At 33.0% G+C, this 12913-nt stretch overlaps 1 protein-coding gene across 1 annotated transcript; it reads right to left on the bottom strand.

Annotated features, from left to right (window-relative positions):
* Nucleotides 1-5488: 5488 nt before the first annotated feature.
* On the bottom strand, nt 5489-10918 carry LOC111702461 (glycine-rich cell wall structural protein 1.0). The gene is made up of 4 exons (XM_023474153.1): nt 10886-10918; nt 8364-8407; nt 6528-6640; nt 5489-6468 (listed from the first exon to the last, which is right to left on the bottom strand). The coding sequence occupies exons 3-4, from the start codon at nt 6624-6626 to the stop codon at nt 5596-5598; spliced, it is 972 nt and encodes a 323-aa protein (XP_023329921.1). The 5' UTR covers nt 6627-6640; nt 8364-8407; nt 10886-10918; the 3' UTR covers nt 5489-5595.
* Between the last annotated feature and the right edge of the window lie 1995 nt (nt 10919-12913).

The raw sequence follows: 12913 nt of genomic DNA, 5'->3' as shown, positions 1-12913 counted from the left end.
ATGTTCTATCCTAGCATGAATAATGAATATTGAATAATCTGCATTAAGATATACTGCGCCAATTTATACACCTTTATCAAATAAAGTTTGCAAATCAAATATTCGAATAAGTTCAAGTGTATTCTCTGCTTTATTCTTACCTCTGATTCGGAGAATATTTTCTCATAGTCCTGTATCTGTATCCGGGGTAGAACAGGAGATCCTGGCAGGCTCAGATCTCGGAGAACAGGGTTCCTGTTCAATACCGGAGAGCAAGGAAGGGAGTTGGAGTCCCTGAGACTATATTCTCCTCTAGTCCTCGCTACTGAGTGATGTATAGGACGTGGAGAAGGAGGGTAGGGGAACCTCTCAGATTTACCATGCGGGGATGATGCTCTAGGAGAAATGACTGGTGAGCTAGGGTTACTGTATTCTCTCATCCCTTCCGGATACTCCTGGAAGTCTGGACAGATTACCAGAGCAAGATGAGAACGACCCGGAGACCTGGACCTAGCTCTAAATCCTGGTTTCAATCTACTGGAGTTGATAGGACGGGGAAGTGATCTTGAATATCCTGGAGAAAATTGATATCCATCCTTGTGCAAAAGTGGATTATACATATTTCCTACTGATCTAGGCCCCGTCTGTTTAAAGGGAAAGGTCAAAAGACCTGCAGTTAACACCTTAACTATCTTTTCATGTTTTCAATTGGGTTTTCATGGCTCTCACAGCGTCAATGTTCTTAATTAAAAAATAAATGTCATCACGCTCGGAAATATTATGCACTTGTAAATAGAAGTATGGGAGCACTTCACTTTATCACTCAACCCAGTCAAGGGTTTAAAACATACATAAGCATAAACACTTCAATCACTTTATTTCAAAGCTAAAAGCTGAATAGTAACCTGCGGGGTTCAAGAGCTCCGTCCGTCCCGACCGTTCACGTCAAGAACCAACTTGGAACTGAGGTCTGAGAGTCTGAGTATTTGGGCTGCAGTGCTCTAGACTCCGGTCTGGAGTTTTCAGTGTTCACGAACTCAACAGTTGACAGGTTAGGTGTCGGAGAGACGTATTTATTATGAATTTGTGTTCATATATTTTGAATTTGTGTTCATTTATTCTGAATTTTTGTTTATTTTTCACTTATGATGAATTTGTGTTAATTTATTATGAATTTTGGTAATTTATTTAAACTTTTTTTCATATACTTTGCATTGTGTTCATTTATTCTGAATTGTGGTCATTTATTCTGAATTTGTGTTTATTTATTCTGAATTGTGTTAATTTATTCTGAATTTATGTTCATTTATTCTGAATTGTGTTCATTTATTCTGAATTTATGTTTATTTATTCTGGATTGTGTTCATTTATTCTAAATTTGTGTTTATTTTTTTAATGTATTTATGTTTATTCATTTTTAATTTGTGTTCCGTTATTCATTCTGAACTTATGTTTATTCATTGATAATATCTGTTTATGTATTCCTTTTCTGTGTTTGTTAAGATCTTTATAAAGTTTACTCACACTATTCACGTTTATCACTGAATATTTACTCACACTATTCACGTTTATCACTGAATATTTTACTCACACTATTCACGTTTATCACTGAATATTTACTCACACTATTCACGTTTATCACTGAATATCTAATTGTGCTCCTTCCTGTCTTCTGAGGAGTTGCGTCACTCCTAGAATTGACTGAAACTGAACAATCAAATTGAACCAACCTTGCACTTGATTCTTTATCTTTTAGTTTCAGGGTTTTTGGGGAAATCATTGATCCCACGACCTGTCGTGCGTTTATCCTGGGTTTCTTACCTAGTTACTAGATCTACTTCTTACCCCAATCCTGAGGTTCATTCACGTCCTACACCTCATCTCAATCTTAATTCTCTTCAAACCATTCCTGAACTCAACTTCATGCTATTCCTCATTTGGTTTCTCATCCTACTCCTCAACAAGTTTTTAATACTACTCCTCAACTAGTTTCCCATCCTACTCCTTAACTAGGTTCTCATCTTACTTCTCAACTAGTTTCTCAACTCGTTTCTCAACCTTCTCCTCAACAAGTTTATCATCCAACTCCTCAACTAGTTTCCCATCCTTCTCCTCAACTTGGTTCTCATCTTACTCCTCAACTAGTTTCTTATCTTACTCCTCAACTAGTTTCCCATCCTTCTCCTCAACTAGGTTCTCATCTTACTCCTCAACTAGTTTCTTATCTTACTCCTCAACTAGTTTCCCATCCTTCTCCTCAACTNATGGGACGTTCTGTATGTAAGACTGAGCAGATTTTTGGGAGCCACCAGGTAGCCAAAAAATCTTTATTGTTTAAAAACTGGTGAAATGATAAAAAAGACTATTTTTTAAAATTCAATTCCACCTTGCCAAATTGTGAATATTTAAATTTGAAAATCAATATAATTAATTCAGACATATTTTCTGATTATTCCTCCCTGGCTTACCCAGGGTTATCCACAAAGGAGGACTAGTTTTTCAGCCTTCTCCTCATCTAGTTTCTCGTCTGACATCTCAACTAATTTCCCATCCTACTTCTCGACTAGTCTCTCAACTAGTTTCTCAGCAGCTAGGATGAGCCTGATACTTACTGCGACATGGAACAAAATATGGAGACCACTGCCCTTAAATTTAGGCATTACAAGACAATTTACTGTTAAGAAACGCCTAAAAAATTGAATTGAATATAAATAGATATGGACCAGGCGAATTCCATTCGCTCTTCTAACCTTAATCTAACGTTAATGCTATTCTAATCATAGTTTTTCAATCTAAACCTCTGAACTATTCCACTTCTTTATTCAACTTAATTTTTTTTATCTTTATCAACTCCGTTTAAACCGTTTACCCTTTTCCATCCTAGTATTCGACCTTGAAGCGTAAATTTATTGAGAAACCTGTAGAACCGAAACTACATCAAGTATGACATTCATCTAAAAAATGTAAAATAGGAAATTGAGAGAACATGCAACCTAGATTTTGCAGGGAATAAAGCAAAGGAACCAGATTAAGTTCTAGCGGAAGGAATTAAAAAGCGGAGATGCCCCCTTTCCGCTCTGTGACTGTATTTCGTCTCCTTGTCTCTGCGTCCTTCTTCTAGGTTTCTATCCACACCGGAAACCAAGGAGCAAAGGTTAGTTCTTACAGAGATAAATGCAACATAAACCCAAGAAATGTGAGGATTAGAGAATAATATTCAAATATATTGAATGTATGAAATATAGATAACATATCCAGGAATTTTATTTATGTATCCTTATATAATATCTTGTAATAAAGCTTTACGTTATTATATACAGGGTGTCCCAAAAAACATGGGAATTCAGTGACGAATTCGATATCGTCTTTGTTATGCATTAGCATTGTAATACCTAATTTCAAAAGCCTTAACTCTTTTTTTTTAAATTCAAAAATGTTTTTAAAATTCCACGGACAACGCAGAGAACTTTAACTAGTTCCAAAAACCTGAAAATGCTGTAAAAAAAATACAAAAAATGTTCCTTATATATGGTACAAAAATGAATATACACTATGCTTGAAAATATTGTTTACTTAAATATTAAAAATAACTATCATTTTGGTACACGCATTTTTATGTAAGTCCTTAGATATCTTTTTGGTTTTTATCACAATTTTTTATTCGCACTGTTAGATTTTTAAAATTAAATTTCCTTATCAATTCAAACCATTTCAACATTGTTTTTACTTGAAATATAAAGCATTTAATTAGAATAAGAGTGCGGTAAATCATAATTTTTTTAATTCTTAATTAGTAAACTAGACTTTATTTAGATTAGTTCCTACAGTCTACCAGAAAAGAAAATGTTTTATTCTACAGTCAATTATATTATTAGAATTTAATCTAATTACCATCTCTATTTAGAAATTCTAATTGGAAGTAAAAATCCTAATTCCTAGGATTTCATGCACCCTAAATTTGCTTTTATATTTTTTTACTTCTTTTCAAGGATAAGCATGTATTTGCCATTGCATGACACACAATTTCAACCTAAAGATGCACTTCTGATCTCAGTAGGAATAATATGGAGATTGGAGGTCATGTGGCCCATCGTTTTTTGTTCAAAAAATGAATTATCTTTCTTAAAATTGAATATTTTCAATTGTGGTTTCACTGTGACTGCACTAACAGTGACTGGCGGATTTCTTACTTTCTAAATAAACAATATGGAGGGAATTTTGGTCGGAGATAATCCAGTACGATATGGGACGTTCTGTATGTAAGACTGAGCCGATTTTTGGGAGTCACCAGGTAGCCAAAAAATCTTTATTGTTTAAAAACTGGCGAAATGGTAAAAAAGACTATTTTTTAAAATTCAATTCCACCTTGCCAAATTGTGAATATTTAAATTTGAAAATCAATATAATTAATTCAGACATATTTTCTGATTATTCCTCCCTGGCTTACCCAGGGTTATCCACAAAGGAGGAGACTGACTATTTGAAGCTCATTAAATATGACAATATCTAAAGATTAAAATCAAGAACTAAACCCAGACCGAAATATATTTTCAATAAATGTGGAACTAACATCTACTTTTTTACTTTACAGAGGTTTGGTTCATCACCATCGCCAAATTTTAAATAAAATTTATGTTTCGCCTTATATATAAGTGGTGTACAAATTGATTTGGTATAAAAGGTTTACAGCTGCAGTGGGCCGTAAATTAAAAAAAAAACTGAATATTTTTGCTAGAGTCGTCCTTGAAGTCTCAACAAGAATGGAGATCTAGAAAAACCAAAAATGTTAAAATATTTGTTAAAACTAAAATTAAAAAAAAAAATATATTAAAAGAATATTTACAGACACAATTTTTCAATATTGTTCAACATTATTTAACTCGACTTCTAGCTTGTTTGCCATCACAAGACCATTTGATAATGGTTTTTAAATTCTAAGTTTAGTGAGTTGAAACTTGTAGAGAACGTTTATAGTTTCCAGGCTAGGCTGGGTTACCAAGCTAGTTTGATATATATACATGGTAATTTGGTAAATTTTCTTCATTCCATTTAAGAGACTTAAAAAAGGGTTGGAATAAAAAGATTGTTTTTAGATTCGACTTCGAGGCAAGGACAAAACATGTTATCCATGCATACCGGTTTTCTTTATGTTCATGTTCATGTTCATGTTCATGTTCATGTTCATGTTCATGTTCATGTTCATGTTCCAATTTCAACATTAGATTAAATTTTCAATCGTTTTTAAAATAATAAAAAATTGAAAAGTGAAAAGGTTTCATTATTCTCGCTTGTTTTAGATTTATCCAAGAAACTCAATCAAGTGTTTCTAGAAACAAGTATAAAAATATTTTTAGAGAAACCTTTAATATCTTTTCATTAGAGATAGGTATCTTGTGCCCAGTAATTAACCAAAATGCATTTTGATTAGCTGTTTTAATATAAGGTGAGCTTGATGTTGATTTATTTAAACCTACCCTGCATTAACCCAGTTTTATAGCTTTAAAACTAATTAAGTATAAATCATATTTTAATCATGTTTATATAAAAAGTACAAAAATCTTTTTTAAACTGTGAGTTATTCCCATTCTCGAAGTTCAAGCAATGTAATTAGTTAGTTTACGTCTTATTCTTCTTTCCTCCTCCTTTCTTTCCTCCTTTTTTACCCTTTCTTCCTTTCTTCCCTTTAGGTTCTTCTGCATCACCAGAGTAGTCAGATCCCTTTCCTTTTCCCTTTCCCTTTCCCTTTCCCTTCCCACCTTTTCCAGCCTCGCCATCACTATTCGCCTCTACATCTCCTTCTCCATCAGCACCACCATCTCCCGCACCATCACCTCCTTCACCATCTGCGCCAGCATCACCACCAGCACCAGCATCAGCACCTTCAGCTCCTGCATCATCACTACCAGCTCCCGCTTCATCACCACCAGCTTCTGCTTCACCACCAGCTCCTGCATTATCACTACCAGCTTCTGCATCAACACCAGCTCCTGCATTATCACCACCAGCTTCTGCATCATCACCACCAGCTCCTGCATCACCACCAGCTCCTGCATCACCACCTGCTCCTGCATCATCACCACCAGCTTCTGCCTCGCCACCACCAGCTCCTGCACCATCACCACCAGCTCCTGCATCATCGCCACCAGCTCCTGCACCATCGCCACCAGCTCCTGCACCATCGCCACCAGACCCTGCATCACCACCAGCACCTTCTTCATCCCCACCTGCTTCAACAAATTCTGGTGGATCAATAATACTTCTATTAGAATCTGCACTTTTTTCTCCACCTTCTGAATCTGGTCCTGTTGAATCACCACCGCCATTTACATCACGCTCATTCTTAAATGTTTCATAAGCTTTCTGAAGTTCGTCAAATGCTGTGTTAAGGTTCTGCATAGAGTTGATTATCTCCTTGATGGTTCCCTCATTAATTGCAAGCAGCGGGTTTTCACCTGTTGCTCTCTTCTTCCTGGAGTATTGGCTAGCAATCTGATTAAATATAAACTAGTTACTTGTTCTTAGAATTCTTAAATAATGTAAATTCTCACCGGACTATCTTTAGATTTCTCGAGTTCCTGGTCAATAAAGCTTGACATAGAGTTTAATTTCTCCTCCATTTTAACCTGGGCAGCCTCCAGGTTCTTCATAGCTACCTCCCCATCTAAACATCATCAAATACCATAATTTTATTACTGCTGCAATCTACTGTTTACGAAACTCAAAATAATAACTTTTTTTCCCGTTCAGTTGTGATATTCTAAACTTATTTCCCGTGCAGTTGTGATATTCTAAACTTATTTCCCGTGCAGTTGTGATATTCTAAACTTATTTTCTTTTAAAGAAACCAAGTTTTTTTTTCTATTTTCACCACTTTGTTCTGTATCATCAAATATCACATATTAAAGATGCTGTTGGTAAAACATTTTATTATGAACTGTAATGTAAAAATTATTTCAAATGGCGTGGCTTGCGAGGAAACCAGAGGACGAATGTAAAGAATTTAAGCCCGGGCTCAAATATGGTTGGTGCCACTTAAAATTGTATTCAATTTTTCAAAATTTAAGCCGGCGCTTAATTGAAACAGGTTTTTGGAGGATTTGGAACGCGGCTTAAATTCATTAAATTCGGACACCCGTTTTTTAAGAACATTGTTATAAGCATAATAGTTCCTAGTCAGAAACTGGTTCGCGTACAAAATACCAAATTTGTGTACACGGCACTCACAACAACAGTAATTTGTTTATCTACAGTCTAAATTGTACCCCCTTTCTTTTTTCGCGAACTCTCCCTGTAAAGGAGGACATTGAGGCAGATTATACAGTCAATAACCTTGGAGACCTATACTCAAGAGCAGAAAGAAGCAGCTTAGATTAAATGGAAACAAGCAAGGATAATAAAAGGAAAGGCTAAGTTGGTCAGCTATAAAGCGCACTAAACCAGATCACATCACATGACAACATGGTCGCCTTTGCGTTGTTAAATCCACATGGAGTCGACATCCAGAATGACGACATGACAACGTTGAGGACGATGTTGATGCAATGTTTTCCAGGGCGACTTTGTAACGACGCCACAAATAGTGTGATCATACGTCTATTTAAGGGCTTAAATATCATAATTTGATGATGCATCAATGCCTATATTGGAAAGTCAACGTGGAATCAACGTTAAGACGATGTGATCTGATTAATTGGTTGGTACAGAATACTTAATCCTTGATTACAGATCGGGAGAAGTGAGTAGGATGGTTCCTGTCTGGAAAGCACCTTGACCACATTTAAGTATTTAAAAATTCCTGCACAATATCATTCTCAAGTATGTGAGAGCAATTAAACAACCAGCCAGGTAGATAAATAAAACCCCCCATAACGTTGGACCTTGGACAGTAAACATTTATAAGATATGATCTTTTAAACCAAAATTTTTCGAATATTTCTCTTTTTGATTTAAATGTTTTCTTGTAAACAAGTTTTCATCATTAATTCTCAAGCTAGTTATTCATATCTCAACTTTATAATTAGATTCATTCACAAATATACTTAGATTTTCACATTAAAGAAGAAGAAATTCGGAGTAGATAACAGCACAATATAAAAACTAACTAGGAGTTGGTTTTGATACTTTTTGGCTCTGCTCAGCAGAGAAAGGAAAAAAATACATTCTAAAATTTGGATTTTACTACAGTGCACAAAGGGATACAGAAATGCCTGGTAAAAATTGCAGTAAAAAAGCTTACAGAAGAAAATTGCACTTTTCAAAAAACATACACATTTAGCAAAAATAAAGCCCATTTGACTTGGAACTATTTTGCAAAAGCATAAATATATTCTCAAAAGAAACTTACAAATGTCGTCTTCAGGACTTTTCTAAGAATGTTTCTTTACCTGCAGAGTTGAGTAAACCCTCGTTGATATTTCCCAATGCATGTCTAAAACATCAGTTATTAAAATTGTGTTAATGTAGAATGTACTGCATGAAAAAAACTGCTGAAATTTAGTTATTCTCGGAAACTGCTTTATAATTATTTTTAGAAACATGGAAACAAAAATAAAATCGAAGTAAAAATAAATAAAGTAAAGTCGTCGTCGTAAATATCAAAACAATGAAGACGACTTTCTATTTATATTTTGACTTTCTACCTTAATCTTTCCGACAGCAGAGATACATATAATGTAAAAAAGAGAAGTTGCTTATTAACAGCTTTCTTTGTTTCGTTGTAATTTTGAAAATGCTTGTAAATAATCAAAACATTATTAACAAATAATCGTTTTTATTGTATGGATATTATCGGCGACCACTGTAAGTGTAGCGTGATGATACAGGGCTACCCAAAAAGGATGAGATTAAACAAAAGACTACAAAATCTTTAAATATGTTAAATAAAGTTTAATCTTTTGAAAGGTTTACTAGAAGGTTTGGTAAAGAAAAAAAAACTCTAGAAATTCCGTACAGTCGTCTCTGAAGTCTCATCCTTTGTGGGTATTTGATAAAAGATAAAGGTTGTGTGATTTTATTTATCAGAGGTTGCGTGAATTTTCCAGGTTGATTTTTACTTCTAGATTGTGTGATCTGTTACCTGTATGTCATAAAAATGTTTTACGTGATTCTGTTGATAAAAGTTCTATCATCAATAATTCATGAATTTATCCTTTAGTCCCTCAACCCCCCCCCCCCTCTCACCCCTTCATATCGTCAAATCAATTCCCTTTCTTCAAAAACAATCTTTTCCTCCTATTCTCCAATCCTCTCTAACCTACTTCATTTCTCCTATCCTCCAATCCTCTCCATCCTACTTCATTCATCCTATCCATCAATCCTCTCCGTCCTACTTCATTCTTCCTATCCACCAATCCTCTCCATTCTACTTAATTTCTCCTATCCTCCTATTCTCCAATCCTCTCTAACCTACTTCATTTCTCCTATCCTCCAATCCTCTCCAACTTACTCCACTCCTTCTATCCTCTAATATCCTCTCAACCTACATATTATATTCTTCCTCTCCGCCAATCCTCTCCATCCTACTTCATTCATCCTATCCATCAATCCTCTCCGTCCTACTTCATTCTTCCTATCCACCAATCCTCTCCATTCTACTTAATTTCTCCTATCCTCCTATTCTCCAATCCTCTTCATCTCACTCCATTTTTTCCGATCCTCCGATCAATCCTCTATAAATACAGGGTGTCCCACGAAACATGACATTTAAGAAATAGTTATTTTTAGTTAAAAAAATCTTTGCCTAATTATACTTTACTTTGAAATCAATTTTAATATAACATGACTCCCATATAATATTTTCAGTGATCTTTGGTATCAAACAACTGAACAAATAATAAATAAAGACATTTTAAGCTATTCACCAACTGTCATGTTTCGTGGGACACCCTGTATGCTCCACTTCTCCTATCATCCATCAATCAACCGTCTCCAGCTTGCTACACTCTTCCTATTCTACATTCAATCATACCTAATCTACTCCACTCTTACTATTCTCTAATAAATCCTCTTGAATCTTCTCCTTTCTCATATTCTGTTAGAACTACGAAAATATCTGGGAATTACTACAAGCTATAACTAATAAACTGCAGCATAAAGGAGTTAAAACTTTAAGTTACTCTATTTTTAAATGTCGTCTTGCAATCTATTTTTCTGGGAATATCAGCCCTACAACTTACTTCAAGAGTAAAGAATTGAAATATCCTACCCTAGGACGGAGTAAATAATAAATTAATGAATATCCTACCCTAGGACGGAGTAAATAATAAATTAATGAATATCCTACCCTAGGACGGAGTGGAGTAAATAATAAATTAATGAATATCCTACCCTAGGACGGAGTAAATAATAAATTAATGAATATCCTACCCTAGGACGGAGTAAATAATAAATTTATTAATAAATATCCTACCCTAGGACGAAGTAAATAATGAATTAATAAATATCCTACCCTAGGACGGACTAAATAATAAATTAATGAATATCCTACCCTAGGACGGACTAAATAATGAATTTATTAAGAAGTATCCTACCCTAGGACGGAGAACAGAATATGAATTAATGAAAATCCTACTCTAGGACGGAGTAAATAATGAATTTATTAAGAAATATCCTACTCTAGGATGGATAAAAGAATGAATGAATTAATAAATATCCTATCCTAGGACGGAGTAAAAAATGAATGAATCAATAAATATTCTACGTTAGGACGGATTAAAAAATAAATGAATTAATAAATATCCTACCCTAGGACGGAGCATAAAATGAATGAATTAATAAATATCCTACCCTAGGACGGAGTAAAAAATGAATAAATATCCTACCCTAGGATGGAGTAATAAATGAATGAATTAATAAATATCCTATCCTAGGACGGAGTAAAAAATGAATGAATTAATAAATATCCTACCCTAGGACGGAGAGAACCAGGACGAGAGANCTGGCAGGTTGAGAGGATAAGATTTAGATGTGCATACTCTGTAAACTGGCAGGTTGAGAGGATAAGATTTAGATGTGCATACTCTGTAAACTGGCAGGTTGAGAGGATAAGATTTAGATGTGCATACTCTGTAAACTGGCAGGTTGAGAGGATAAGATTTAGATGTGCATACTCTGTAAACTGGCAGGTTGAGAGGATAAGATTTAGATGTGCATACTCTGTAAACTGGCAGGTTGAGAGGATAAGATTTAGATGTGCATACTCTGTAAACTGGCAGGTTGAGAGGATAAGATTTAGATGTGCATACTCTGTAAACTGGCAGGTTGAGAGGATAAGATTTAGATGTGCATACTCTGTAAACTGGCAGGTTGAGAGGATAAGATTTAGATGTGCATACTCTGTAAACTGGCAGGTTGAGAGGATAAGATTTAGAAGTGCATAATCTGTAAACTGGCAGCAATTTTAGAATAAACACAGATTTGAACAACATGTCTATACCGATTACCGGGATATTGCAAACTATAAATTATGTTAGATCAAATAATTTAAGTTTGAAATATCAAAGGTTTACACCATCAGGTTGCAAAGATATTGGGATTAGAAAATTTGAGTTTGTAACAAAGACTTAATTCTATTGGTCTTAAACAACTACTAATATAATTTACAGGTATTTAACCCAAACAATCCTGAATATTTTTTATAAAAGTAAATGAATTTTGCAGTGTATGTATTGTGTCAGGTTTCGAGTTGAATAAAATCAGAGCTGTGGTAAATATCAAACTTATTTTATAAACAAGGATTAAATATTCCTAAACAACTAACAAGGATTAAATATTTTTATACAACTAACAAGGATTAAATATTTTTAAACACTAACAAGGATTAAATATTTCTGAACAGCTAAGAAGGATTTGATATTATTATAAATAACTAAAAAGGATTCAATATTTTTAAAGAACAAACAAAGATTAAATATTATTAAACAACTAACAAGGATTAAATATTATTAAACAACTAACAAGGATTAAATATTATTAAACAACTAACAAGGATTAAATATTATTAAACAACTAACAAGGATTAAATATTATTAAACAACTAACAAGGATTAAATATTATTAAACAACTAACAAGGATTAAATATTATTAAACAACTAACAAGGATTAAATATTATTAAACAACTAACAAGGATTAAATATTATTAAACAACTAACAAGGATTAAATATTATTAAACAACTAACAAGGATTAAATATTATTAAACAACTAACAAGGATTAAATATTATTAAACAACTAACAAGGATTAAATATTATTAAACAACTAACAAGGATTAAATATTATTAAACAACTAACAAGGATTAAATATTATTAAACAACTAACAAGGATTAAATATTATTAAACAACTAACAAGGATTAAATATTATTAAACAACTAACAAGGATTAAATATTATTAAACAACTAACAAGGATTAAATATTATTAAACAACTAACAAGGATTAAATATTATTAAACAACTAACAAGGATTAAATATTATTAAACAACTAACAAGGATTAAATATTATTAAACAACTAACAAGGATTAAATATTATTAAACAACTAACAAGGATTAAATATTATTAAACAACTAACAAGGATTAAATATTATTAAACAACTAACAAGGATTAAATATTATTAAACAACTAACAAGGATTAAATATTATTAAACAACTAACAAGGATTAAATATTATTAAACAACTAACAAGGATTAAATATTATTAAACAACTAACAAGGATTAAATATTATTAAACAACTAACAAGGATTAAATATTATTAAACAACTAACAAGGATTAAATATTATTAAACAACTAACAAGGATTAAATATTATTAAACAACTAACAAGGATTAAATATTATTAAACAACTAACAAGGATTAAATATTATTAAACAACTAACAAGGATTAAATATTATTAAACAACTAACAAGGATTAAATATTATTAAACAACTAA

This window comes from Eurytemora carolleeae, unplaced genomic scaffold (assembly GCF_000591075.1).
Source record: "Eurytemora carolleeae unplaced genomic scaffold, Eaff_2.0 scaffold278, whole genome shotgun sequence".
NCBI lineage: Eukaryota > Metazoa > Arthropoda > Copepoda > Calanoida > Temoridae > Eurytemora > Eurytemora carolleeae.
Note: the sequence above shows the minus strand (reverse complement) of the source record. Positions and strands in the feature narration are given on the sequence as shown.

What these genes read in the sequence shown, in the direction of transcription:
- LOC111702461 (XM_023474153.1), bottom strand. Translation starts at nt 6,626, where the DNA reads ATGAAGAACCTGGAGGCTGCCCAGGTTAAAATGGAGGAGAAATTAAAC. An exon ending in AGAAATCTAAAGATAGTCCG is followed by an intron (nt 6,469 to 6,527) that starts GTGAGAATTTAC and finishes ATATTTAATCAG; the next exon opens with ATTGCTAGCCAATACTCCAG.